This window comes from Hemitrygon akajei, chromosome 1, assembly GCF_048418815.1.
Source record: "Hemitrygon akajei chromosome 1, sHemAka1.3, whole genome shotgun sequence".
Taxonomy (NCBI): Eukaryota; Metazoa; Chordata; class Chondrichthyes; order Myliobatiformes; family Dasyatidae; genus Hemitrygon; species Hemitrygon akajei.
The window spans coordinates 124,774,722-124,788,408 of record NC_133124.1 but is presented as its reverse complement, the minus strand read 5'-3'; the positions used below and the strand labels follow the sequence as shown (position 1 = coordinate 124,788,408).

Here is a 13,687-nt window from a genome sequence, read left to right as displayed (position 1 = left end):
ATCCCAATTTTTATTCCTAAATCTTTTTTTGATTCCTTAGACTCTATTATTTTGTCATATCTGTGGCAGAATAAGCACTCTAGAATTAATAAAATCCACCTCCAAAAATCTAAAAAAGAGGGTGGCATGGCTTTACCTAACTTTCACTTATATTATTGGGCAGCTAATATACGTTGTGCTACCTTCTGGTCTTTCTTCCACGGCCAACCCGAATGCCCTAACTGGGTGGCAATGGAGTTGAGCTCCACTAAAGAATTATCTATATCTGCACTTCTTGGCTCTGCACTCCCTAGCAGTCTGCCCAGATCAATAGCTAATCCTCTGGTTAGACACACTTTGCGTATATGGGCTCAGTTCAGGAAATGCTATGGTTTCCAGGGGTTTTCCATTTTTAGCCCTGTCGCACACAATCACCTTTTTTTACCTACTACGTACGATTCAGCATTCCATGTTTGGTATAGGAAGGGCATTAGACATTTTGAAGATCTTTTCATCGATAATCGCTTCGCTTCTTTTCAGCAGCTCTCTGTAAAGTTCAACCTGCCTAACGCTCACTTTTTCAGATATCTCCAAATCCGACACTTTATTGCTCCTTTAATTCCTAACTTTCCTGAAATGCCTGCAAAAAATGCTATGGACCTATTTCTTTCCATTAATCCACTAGGTAAAGGTTTAATATCAATTATCCGAGATAAACTAGCAGCCTTACGACGGGCCCCTGTGGATAAAATTAAAATGGCCTGGGAGCAGGATTTAAATATCTCCTTATCCGAGGAGAGTTGGGACTCAGTTCTCAAATCAGTTAACTCAACCTTTCTTTGTGCTCGCCATTGCCTTTTACAGTTTAAGATTGTTCACAGAGCCCATATGTCTAAATCTAAACTATCTCGATTCTACCCTGGCATTAGTCCGCTCTGTGATAAATGCAAGAGGGGCGTGGCCTCTCTCATCCATATGTACTGGCTCTGTCCTAGCTTGGAGAAATTCTGGAAAGATGTCTTCACTACATTATTGGGTATTCTGAATCAGCACCTAGAACCAAACCCCTTAATTGCTCTGTTCGGTTTTTGGGGCGAGACAGATTTATGTCTGGGTCCGACCAAATGCCGAATACTATCCTTTGCCTCTCTCCTGGCTAGACGCTTGATCCTCCTTAGATGGAGAGATGTTGCCCTGCCCACTCATGCGCAATGGCTTAACGACATTACGGCCTGCTTGGACCTCGAAAAAATTCATTATTCAGTTCTTAATTCGGATCTAAAGTTCCATAAGGTCTGGGGGCCTTTTATCGAGTACTTTCATAACCTTCCTCCTGACTAGGGGTTTTTTTTTTCTTCTTTTCGGTCCCTTGCTTTCAGCTCCCTTTTTTTTCTGGTAGTAGGCATTATTATCCTCTGCTGCTAAGTGTATTCACAGTCTGGGAGTTTGACTGTCCTGACCTATACTCTTTATACTGTGTTGTGGTCGGTCTGGAGTTGTTGTTGTTTTTTATCTTGTGTTTTGGGGCTTGGGGAGGACACTAAGCTTACCTGTCTTTAATTTAGGTGCTTTTTTGTTAAATTCTCTTCCTTTGTAGCATATTGTTATTGTACGCTTAATTTTGCACTGTATTAATGCTCCTCATTGGGATTTGGGGTTTTTAATTTGTAAAATGTTTTGAAAAACTAATAAAAAAAATGTTTTAAAATTTACCGTCTGTATGTCTATATAGTAGTTCTATAGTAGCAATATACTGTGCATATAGTTGAGATGCATACTATATTGAGTTGGAATTTATAGCTAAGCAGGGAGAAGTGGTGTGTATTTAATATTTCAGTAAACTTGTGTAATATTGTAAATATATTGTTTGATTCTTTGTTTCAATAATTCACTGTGGGTTATATGTAAAAGTACGTGAATGGCATATGTTATTACATCATGTCACACGTGCACATCTCACTAAAGTAAAAATGAAACTAAGACATGCATTCCCAGTTTGTATTTCCTTTCAATTAATTTTACATTTTGAAGTATAAAACATAAGAGGTCCCACATCAATAAAGGAGGTTGCCTTGCCCAATATCAGTGCAGGGAATGAATAAGTCAGAGTCATTGGGAGATTTTGCACCAGAACACTCTGTTCAGTGACAACTATCCACGATCTACTTGCACTAACCCCATATTAATCCTTTCTCCATTCTTGCCCCACTCTCGTCAACTTCTCCAGATTCTTACACTCAGCTACAGATCTTAAGTTACAGCAGCAGAATGGGGGGTGGGGGGGCAGAGGGATGGTAGTGTAGTGGTTAATGTAAAACTATTACAGAGCAGTGACACGGATTCCATTCACGTTGCTTTAAGGTGATTGTATATTCTCTCTGTGATTACGTTGGTTTCCTCTGGTTCTCACCCACATTCCAAAAAGCCGTCCCTCAGTAGATTAATTGGTCACATGGGTGCAATAGGGAATTGTGTGCTCATTGGGCCAGAAGTGCCTGTTACTGTGCTGTATTCTCTACCTACATGAACTAATCCTATATATTAATTCTTAATTAATATAGGGCCCTCTCCTTGTTACGACCATCAGGGACTAGGCACAGGAACCTGAGGAACCACACTCAGTGATTCAGAACCAGCTTCTTCCGCGCTCCAACATCAAATTTCTGGATCGTTCAGGTTCGCTACCTCGATATTCTTCTATTTTGCACTGTTTATTTATTTTGTAATTTTTTGCAATGTTATACTGTCACAAAAATAAATTTTGTGACATGCACAACAGTGGTAATAAGACCGTAAAACATAGAAGCAGAATTAGGCCATTCAGCCTATCAAGTCTGCTCTGTCATTAGATTATGGAAGATTTATTATCTCTTCAACACCATTCTCCTACCTTCTCCCCGTAAGCTTTGACACCCTTACTAATTAAAAACCTTGCAACCTCTGCTTTAAATATACCCAATGATTTGGCCTCCACAGCCTTCCGTGGCAATGAATTCCACGAATTCGCTACCCTGCTGGCTAAAGAAAAATCCTCCTCATTTGTGACGCAGTGCCCTCCTGTCCTAGACTCTTCCACTGTTAGAAACATCTTCTCTGTGTCTACTCCATCGAGGCCTTTCAATATTCCACAGGTTTTAGTGAGATCCCCTCTCAGTCTTCTAAACTCCAACGAGTACATGCCCAGAGCCATCAAATGCTCCTTTTACGCATAACCCTACGTTCATAATAAATCTGATTCTGGTGCAAACTCAACAATTAGGACTGAGCTCAAATCTCTATATTTCCCCAGTTGCCACCCATTTTAATTCCACTGTCCATTCCCATTTGAACATGGCAATTCACGGCCTTCTATACTGCCATTATGCCACTCACAGGTTGGAGGAGCAACACCTCATATTATAGCCTCCAAACCTGACGGCATAAACATCGATTTCAAAGTAAACTGCTTAAGGAGAAGTATCTTACAGGAGAGGATAGTGGACCGTGGGAGGAACGGAAGGAGGAGGGACACCAGAAAGAGGCGATGAGCAGTTGAGGAGAAGAGGAATGGTAAGGAGTGAACCAAAATTGCTTTGCTGCTGCTTAAGCATGGGAGGGGAAGCGGGAGGTGTGGTTCTAACATGTAACTGTCATTCATTTTTGGGGGCACTCCTCTGTTTTCATGGATGTTTGTGAAGAAAAAGAATTTCAGGATGTATATTGTATACATTTCTCTGACATTAAATGTACCTATTGAAACCTATTGAGAATGGGGAACAGGTAAAGAAAGAAAGGGAAGGGGGTAGAAATTACCGAAAGTTAGTTAACCTGCGTCAGATCTCCACTTGGTCTCTGCTGCTCCAGAGTAATCAACCCAAGTTTGCCCAGCTTCGTGCTGTAACAAAGCCTCTCTAATCCAGATGGTATCCTGGATCAGCAAATCTTTTCTGCACCTGCTTAAAAGCCTCCACATCCTTCCTAAAATGTGGCAATCAGAATTGAATGGAACACTCCAGATGCGTTCTGATGAGAGTTTGATAAAGCTGCCACATGGTTTCAGGGAAAAGTACACCCATTGTGCCACTTTATTAGGTACACCTGCACACCAGATCATGAATACAAATACCTAATCAGCCAATCACGTGGCAGCAACTCAACGCATAAAAGCATGCAGACATGGTCAAGAGGTTCGGTTGTTGTTCGGACCAAACATCAGAATGAGGAAGAAATGTGATCTAAGTGACCTTGACTGTGGAAGGGGATGGGCTACAGCAGAAGACCACACCAGGTTCCACTCTAGCCATTTTATTATTCTCCTGTACCTAAAAAAGTCGGCACTGAGTGTAATTCATGAAAATAAAGAGCAAACTAAAAAAAACACCTGGTTCCAGTGCAAAATCCATCATTCTTACAATATAATATCATGAGTACAACAGCAGAAATCTTAGCTCAAGTATTTCCACATGCTCAAAGTAGCATGGGAAAGACAATCTAACTGACAAATTTACTGCAGCTGGAGCACAATTGATTGATTGGTTGTCTGTTGAACCCAATGACGACAGTCTTGTTAACCTGTGCAGAAGAGTTTTGGACGTGGAAAAACCATTGCACCGAGCAGTTCCACCCTCTTGATATCAGAAATCTGGGTTCAGTGGTACAAGTCATCCTCAAAACTGGAGTCTTCCTAGTGGATGACCATGAGCCTTCTGTGTGTTGTCATGTCCTTCGCTCTCCATGAACTGCCTTCCTGGCCGTTGGATCTCACCATTGATTTCATCCACCCAGTACGCCAGAGCTGACTTTTCATGCTAGGACAGGCCAGGGTATAAGGCCTATTGGCTGCCCATACTTCACATAGCCCGCCTGTCGAACTGGTGTACCAGGACGTGGCTGCTGTCACATGTATACAGCTGTTTGGAGCCACAGGTGAAAGGTGGGTGTCCAGTGGGGACCAAAGATGATGACCTGACCCAGAATGGACACGACAAGCCCCTTCACTGGAAGGAGCTATACCAATTATACAGAAAATACAGTTTCCTCATCAACTTAGTTTTAAAAGGAACCAACAAAAGAATTACAGGAAGTCACAGTGCAAATGATTTGCTTCTTAAATTTTCAAAATAGCATTAAGTTGTTGATACCATAAAAAGCAACCAGTATGTGATCAAAAAATTACTGGAATTCTCAACTTTAGTATGTTCACTACATAAGAGTTTTAAGAAAAATCTTGATGCCAGTTATTCTGCAGATGCTGGATATCCAGAGCACACACAGAAAACACTGAAGAAACTCAGTCTGTCAGGCAGCACCTACGGAGGGGAATAAACAGCTGATTTTTCAGGCTGACCTTTCATTATTCAGATGACTATTTGGTGGCTTTTCCTTCATCAATATTTAGTGGTGATAGAATTGGATCCATACAGGAAATGGTTTCTTTAGAACAAATGGTTACTTTCCTCCCTTTAGAACATTGATGAGGAGGAATTTCTTTTAGCCAGGGTCTTATGGCTTCCTTCTTGAATATTTTTTCTTGTCCCATCCTCCTCTGCCATGCGTGACCCCCGTTAAACCTAACGGATTAGCTGCTGAAAGGAAGGACCACAGTTGGAATAAACCAGTTGGGCTCAATCGACTTCTTTACCTGTAACTTTTCCCTCAGACAACTGAACCTCCTGTTGACCGCTGCCAAAGCATTTGGTGTCATTTTTAACATATTCAGGGCAAATGTCACTATGGATTGCTCTGCACCTTGCAAGTCAACTCATAAGGAGCCTGAAGACACACACTCACTGTTTTAGAAACAGCTTTTTCACCTCTGCCATCAGATTTCTGAACAGACCATGAAACAACCCATGAACACTACCTCATTATTTCTTTGCTCTTGTTTTGCACTATACGTAACTAATTTATAGTTTTTAAATGTATTGCACTGTACTGCTGCTGCAAAGCATCAAATTTCATGACACCAGTGAGATTAAATCTGATTCTAATAAATTGAGAAATTAAATTTCCTGCTTTCCCAGCAGTAGTTATGCTGGTGACCGTTACTTCAAATGATATTGCAATAAGCAGAGAAAAAGAACTCGAACAGAGAGTGCTCTCATTAACTGCTCAACAGCAAGGCAAAAAGCTTTCATTTCCTCTATCCATGAGCTTCAAAAAAATCTCTACCACTAACTGTTCTAACAGGCTCTGATCTGCACTCAATGACTTGAGCAGCTGGGGAATAAACATTCTTCAGAAGGTTTGTGCGATTATTCTGTTCGTCTGGATTCCCAAGTCTTAACTCTATGGCAAGTCCCAAGTCTGCACCAACCTGACGTGTGCAAATTGTGACCCATCGCCATGAATCGGGGCTGTCTTGAAATTCAAAACTCAGCTCCAGTTTCAGTTCCGTATCTTCCTCTTGTGGTATCTGTAAAGGAAAACACAAGTGAGAAATAATTTGTTTAAGTCAAAATTAGACCTTTAAGATCAGACCTTTAAAATCAGACCGAGCTACACTTTGCTGTGATGACTAGGTAATCCGAAATCCTATATTCACATTCAAATTAGTTTATTGTCGCTTGTACCAGGAAACAATTAAATTCCCTGTTCATGTAAAGCTCACAGTGGACCTAATAAATGCAGCAACAAGTGCCAAGAACAACAGAATGGTGCGCAGCATGCACGCTGAGGTAGTGTAAAAAGAAACGCTGAAGTGACCCAAGAGGTGGAGTTGAGCGTTTGAGAACATGGCAGGAAGAGGATAAGAAAGAGGTCAAACCCTGAATATAACACCTATTATTTTGGTGTGGTGATGGGCAGATGGAAACAGCTGGGGGAAAGGGATAGGAAATTTTGTCGGAAAAGAGTGAAGATGAGGTCTCTGCTTAAGACTATGAATGAAAGCAGGAACCACACATTGTATAGAAGAGTATCCCATCATCAAGGAACCCCCACCATCCACGCCATGCTCCCTTCTCACTGCTGTCATCAGGAAGGAGGTACCAGAGCCTTAAATCCTACACTACCAGGTTCAGGAGCAGTTATTACCCTTCAACCATCAGGCTGCTGAACCGCCATGAATAACTTCACTCACTTCAACACTGAACTGATTCCACAGCCTATGGAATCACTTTCAAGGATTCTACAACCCATGTTCTTAGTATTACAGCACATCTTATTTAGTTATTTATTACTGTTTGGTTTTTTTTTTAATTACACAGTTTGCCTTCTTATGTATGTTGATTGTTTTTGTTTGTGTGTAGTTTTTCATTGATTCCATTGTGTTTCTTTCTATCTACTTTGAATGCCTGCAAGTAAATTAATCTCAGGATAGTATATGGTGACATATACGTACTTTGATAATAAATTTACTTTGATCTGCCCTGCTGTTGCCCCTGGCTTAAATTCTCTGCAAAGTTTGCTTGCCTAAGCTCAGGATGACCTCAAGAGCAATTGAACTAGAAAGTGCAATGTATCAGATCCCAAAGCAAAGCAAATGCAAGAATATCATAAACATATTTACCTTCCATGTGCTTCCTTCATGTTTCAAGAGACAACCTACAGATAAGGGTAGTACCAGTCTTGATCTCTGATCTATGCTGACTTTTCAGATTCTGATGGTCATAACTTGCAGGCTGCCCCTGCACAATCCTTGGACTGTGCTGGCCATTAACTGAAAATGACACTGTTTCTATGCGCATGTGACAAGTAACGTTAATCTCATAATCTCTTCTCTCTCCCCTTGCTGCACTTGGCCCCCTTTGTCCATCACCTCCCCCCCTCAACTGGTTCCACCCATCGTGCATCAACTTGTGCTTCACTCTCACCTATGCTCTCTCAATCTTGATGAGGGATCTCAACCCAAAGCCTTTGCCCGACAGATACTCCTCAATTCACTCTGTTCTTGCAGCAGTTTACATTTTTGCTCTACAGTACAGCATCTGTAGGCTCTTGAGTCCATATTCCCATACAACCAACCACCCGCGTCAACACCTTTCAGCAGCCTAACATGCACTGACAGGCTTGGAATGTTAAAGCTTGTGGAGCTTCCTCTTTACAACAGAGGCTTACATGCCCAACATCAATGCATGGCTGAAAGTGGCAACCTCGATCTGCTTTGTTGGTCTTGGGGAGCAAATTCAGAAAAAAAAAGAGGTGAAAGGGGACTTGGGAGCCCTCATGCATGATTCCCTGAAGGTTAACTTGCAGGTTAAGTCAGTGGCAAAGAAGGCAAACGCAATGTTAGCATTCATTTCGAGAGGACTAGATCATAAAAGTAGGGATATAATGTTGTGGCTTTGCAAGTTATTGGTCAGCCTGCACTTTGAATATTGTGAGCAGTTTTGGGCCTCTTATCTAAAAAGGAGAGGGCCCAGAGCCCGGGAATGAAAAGGTTAATATACGAGGAGTATTTGATGGCTCTGAGACTGCCCCTGCTGCAGCTTAGAAGAATGAGGGAGGAATCTCATTGAACCCTATCGAATATTGAAAGGTCTAGATAGACCGGACGAGAAGATGTTTCCAAAAGTGAGAGAGTTTAGGACCAAAGGCCACAACCTCAGAACAGAAGGAAGTCCCTTTAGAACAGAGATGAGAAGGAGATTCTTTAACCAGAGGGTGATGAATCTGTGGAGCCCATTGCCACAGGCGACAATGGAAGCAAAGTCATTGGGTATATTTAACATGGAGGCTCTGATTAGTAAGGGTGTCAAAGGTTACGAGGAGAAGGCAAGAGAATGGGGTTAAGTGGGATAATAAATCAGCCATACTGGAATGGCAGAGTAGACGCGATGGGCTGTATGGCCTAATTCTGCTCTATGTCTTCTGGTCTTCTATCTACAGCATGCTGGACTTTGTCATTCAGAACACTTGCACACCTTTGCCATGGTTGGCAGCTCTTTTTCAGATCCCACGTGTTCATCTGTGCCGAGCCAGGGTCGGTCTGCTTTCACCATCAGAATCAGAGTCAGGTTTAATATCATCGGCATATGTCATGAAATTTGTTAACTTAGCAGCAGCAGTACAACACAATACATGATAATAGAGAGAATAAAGAAAACTGTGACATAGTTACAGGAATTAAGTAGTGCAAAAAAAAAGGAAATAAAAAAATGTAGTGAGGTAGTGTTCGCGGGTTCAATGTCCATTTAGAAATTGGATGGCAGAGGGGAAGAAGCTGCTCCTGAATCACTGAGTGTGTGCCGTCAGGCTTCTGTACCTCCTTCCTGATGGTAGCAATGAGAAGAGGGATGAACTGGGTGATGGATGCTGCCTTTCTGGGGCATCGCTCCTTGAAGACGTTCTGGAAACTATGGAGGCTAGCGCCTATAATGGAGCTGGCTGATTTTACAACTCTTTGCAGCTTATCTCAATCCTGTGCAGTAGCCACATACCATACCAGATGGTGATGCTAGTTAAAATGCTCTCCATGGTACATCTGCAGAAATTTGCGAGTGTTTTTGGTGACATAGCAAATCTTCTCAAACTCCTAATGAAATAGAGTTGTCTTGCCTTAAGTTGTTGGGTCCAGGTCAGGTCCTCAGAGATATTGATACCTAGGGACTTGAAACTGCTCACACTCTCCACTTCTGATCCCTCTATGAGGACTGGTGTGTGTTTCCTCGTCTTACTCTTCCTGAAGTCCACAATCAGTTCTCTGGTCTTACTGACATCGAGTGCAAGGTCATTGCTGCGACACCACTCCACTAGTTGTTATATCTCACTTCTGTATGCCCTCTCACCACCATCTGAGATTCTGCCAACAATGGATGTGTTGTCAGCAAATTTATAGATAGCATTTGAGCTGTGCCCTGCCACACATCATGGGCGTAGAGAGTAGAGCAGTAGGCTAAGCACACACCCCTGGGGTGCGCCAGTGTTAAGTGTCAGCAAGGATTCTGAAGGTAAAGTGAAGATTAGAACAAGTCACTAGGTTCCAGACTAGAATCGGCCTTTTATTCCCTCTTGCCCAAGGATTTATGAGTCTATTTATGAAACGTGTACAAAACGATAACAAAGGTGTAAAGGGGGTTTCTTCTTTTTCCTTTGTTACTGTGTATGTAATCAAAATGACGTCCTTGTTTTGTTAAAAGTAGGAATGCTGGCGTCTTTGTTATGATAAGTGCTGGAAGCTTGTTTGGGACTGTGAACTGATTGTTGGGGGGGATTTTGGGGAGTTGGCGCGATGGAGTGAGAGAGAGAGGACGGGATGCTGGAAGCTGGGCGACGGAACGGACCCCAAGCGGGGGTCCCCGGCCCAAGGTTTTCGGTGATGAGAGGAGACGGAGACAGAGGAGTATGGAGCGTCTGGTCGACCACCGTGGGGGTCCCAGGAGGCGGGTCGAGGAATTCGGAGGGGATCGAATACCAGAAGACTTCAGTAATTGAGCTCCAACGGTTGTGCACGAAGTGGTTTGGACTTTGATAAGTTTGGCGCCTTTTCTTTTTTTCTCTTATTCATATATACTGTATCGTTAGTAATCGCTTAGTTATAGTAATCTTTATAAATTGTACTCATTTAATCGCATAAGGTGTACTGTCTGGTTTTTTTTTGGCGAGGCGGGGACATCACACAGCATCCACACCAGCTGATTACCCAGTTTGGCGGGGCCGAAGGCTGCTCCCCCTAGACTAGAACGAGTTTGAGCGATGTCTGAGGCGACCCAGGGGTTACAAAGGAATTCCAGCACACCAAATAAGACTGGAAAATGTTGCTGAGACCGGAGTTCAAGCCTAGTGTTTGAGTTCCTTCTGTTGGCAATTCTGGATTCAAGGACATTGGCCAGACCAGATGCTGTAAACGTCTGAGAGTCCACAGGGGAGGTCGAAGCCCAGTGTCTGCAGGAGGATAAGGGCCTGTGCTGGGGCTATACATGTCTGGCTGGAGGGGTGAAGGGAACTTGTTTTTGCTGTTGTTGTCTCTTGCCTGTGTAGTACACTGGTTTATTTTTTTTTACTGTTATGCTGTTCTGTATTTGATTTTTGTGCTGTTCTCTGCAAGCTGCTTGTTTGGGTTACTGCTGAAGATAAGAGATAGGAGAATTGTGAGCCATCCAAGTAGGATGGCTGGATTAAGGGGCGGTTTCTCTGGTGAGGGACACTAAGGCTGGGCTTGGGGCTTTTGTTAAGGAGATGAAGAGAGAAGACACCAGAGAGAAGAGGTTGTAGGATTTGACCTGGAGTGGGGCCGTGATTTGATGAAGCCCGGGGTGAGATCGAAGGAGGATCAGTGAAGGGGAAACCGTGAGCTCCAACTTGTGCACATTAGATTGTTTCATTAAAAACCGCCCTTTTCTTTTTCTGTTCTTTCTTTACTAACCCTTCAGTCAAATTAAGAATTATAAAGCTAAATCGTTTCATTGTATACAGTGTACTGTCTGTTACTTTGTGGCATTTACTGTATTTGTAACAGGGTAACCAATCACGTGCCATCCACACAAACGGGGGGTTCGGGTGGGCTCCTGCCTCAATCTCACACGTTTAGCGAAGCCGGAGATTGTCTTCACTAGACTTACGCAGCCGATGGAACCAGAGTGTTTCCCTTGTTGTGTTCATTGCTGTTCTGCAAAGCATTGTGGATGTGCGATGTTGGTGCTGGAATGTGTGGCAACATTTACGGGCTGCCCCCAGCACACTCTCAAGTATATTGGTTGTTAATGTAAACAATGTATTTTGAAAGTCAAGTGACAAATAAACTTGAATCTTGAAAACAAAACTTTCCTTTGCCTATTGAATATTTAGTCTTAAGGAACACCTCTTGCCAAATCCCACACGTACCACTAAAAAAAAGCGCACCCTTGCCATAAAGCCATTGTAAAGTGTCACTTAGAAGATACCGTAGAGATGTGGAAGAAGTTCTTGTGGTCAGATGAGACTAAAGTGGAACATTTTGGCCTCAACACTAAGTGGTACATGTGGCTAAATCTAATATTGCTCATCAGCCTACTAACACCAACCCTACTGTAAAGTATGGTTGAGGTAGCATCATGTAATGGGATGTTTTTCAGCAGCAGGGACTGGAAATCTGGTCAGTACTGATGGGAAGATGAATGCTGCTAACTATAGAGAGATCCTGGATAAAAAACCTGCTAGCCTCTGCCAGAAAGCTTAAACTGGGGAGGAAGTTTATCTTTCAGCAGGACAACGACCCAAAGCGCACTACCAGAGCAACCACAGAGAGGTTTCAAAAAGAAATCTAATGTCTTTGAGTGACTCAGAGACCTGGCCTTAATCTGATTGAACATCCCTGGCAAGACCTCAAGATTGCTGTCCACCCCTGCTCCCCAGCTAACCTGGCACAGCTTGATCAAAGAGGAAGAATATTTTTGAACTGCTGTCATACCCGTTTTTAATTTTTACTTTTCATGCTTTTCATCCCTGGTTTTTTTTGGGCTCCACTGTGAAAAAAGGAGCATGTGATTCACAAAAATTCTCAGTTGAATTGATCAAAATCTCTGATTGCAAGACTATATGATACGATTACCATATAGATAGCAACAGCATAGTAAAGTTTAAATTGTCCCATTCAGGCCTGAACATTCACTGTAGAGGATTTCTTACTGTTGTGGGACAACTTTCCTGACAAGAGGGATCGTTCTACTTGGCAAGTGAGACTTGTGGCTGTGGAAAAATCTTAGGTTCTGGGGCCTCCTCCACGGTGGTTGTAGGAATTGACTCTGGGACTGCAGGAAGTGGGTCTGACATCTCTGGACACCTTTCTTCTCTGTTTAAAATGATTCTGCCCTCCTCAACTGATCAATGTGTCACCTCTAGATGATAATAGGCACAATAACCATTGTGCCGGACAGTGATCCAGCCCTGTCCTAAATCTTTCCAGGTACCTACTTTTGTCCATATGGTAGTCCCTTGCAAGAACTGCTTGTCCAGGAATGAAACATCAAACCCCCTTGTTGAGGAGCTTTCAATCTGGATTAGTTGTTTGTCCTGCATACTCCTTCCGAGATCGGGCTGGAGGAGATTCGAGCGTGAACACAAGGAACGACCCAGGAACAGCACAGCTGGTGTGTTGTTGGTTGTGGAGTGGGCTGCATTGCGATTTGCACGGAGGAGATTGGCAAGCTTCTGATTCAGTGTTAGTGCAGTGTGTTCTGCTGACACTGCTCGTTGTGTGTTCTTTAGACTCTGGACAAACACTTCCGTCAGGCTGGGTGGTACGGTGCTGATGTAATACGTTATATTCCGTTCATTTTCAGGAATGACTGAACTTGCTCCCCCACGAACTGTGGTCCATTGTCACTGACTGAGTGTTCTGGAACTCCAGTCCTTGAGAAGAGGCTTCTCAACACATAAGAAGTGTGCAAGGCTGTGTGTAGGGGAGGCTGTTGGGAACACTTCAGGCCACTTTGTAGCTGCACCCACTACTACCAAGAAACGTGCCCATGAATGGTCTAGAAAAATTAACATGAATCCTCCGCTATGGCATTGCAGGCCACCCCAGGGATGGAGAGGCGCTGCTCTTGGCATCTTCTGGACATGTTGGCATCCTGAACAGTGCATGGCAAGCTGCTGGATCTGCTGCTCTTTCCCAGGCCACCAGACAAAGCTTCGAGCCAATTCTTTCATTTTGACCATGCCTAGATGACCAGCATGTAGCTCCTTCAACACTTTAGCTCTCAGCATTAATGGTACAACAACCCTCAACCCCACATAAGACAACCTCCATGAAGGGCAAATTCATCCCAGTGATGGTAACAATGGGGGAACTGGGATTTTCTGCTGCACC

General features: G+C 43.1%; 1 protein-coding gene across 2 annotated transcripts in view; it reads right to left on the bottom strand.

The window, feature by feature from the left end:
- LOC140730677 (sorting nexin-31-like) overlaps nt 1–13,687 on the bottom strand; it is a 142,775-nt gene that overhangs the window by 24,141 nt on the left and 104,947 nt on the right. For both annotated transcript variants that reach the window (XM_073051441.1, XM_073051451.1), the window contains one exon: nt 6,275–6,373. In XM_073051441.1, coding sequence (XP_072907542.1) covers nt 6,275–6,373 — 99 coding nt within the window. The remainder of the gene's footprint in view (nt 1–6,274; nt 6,374–13,687) is intronic.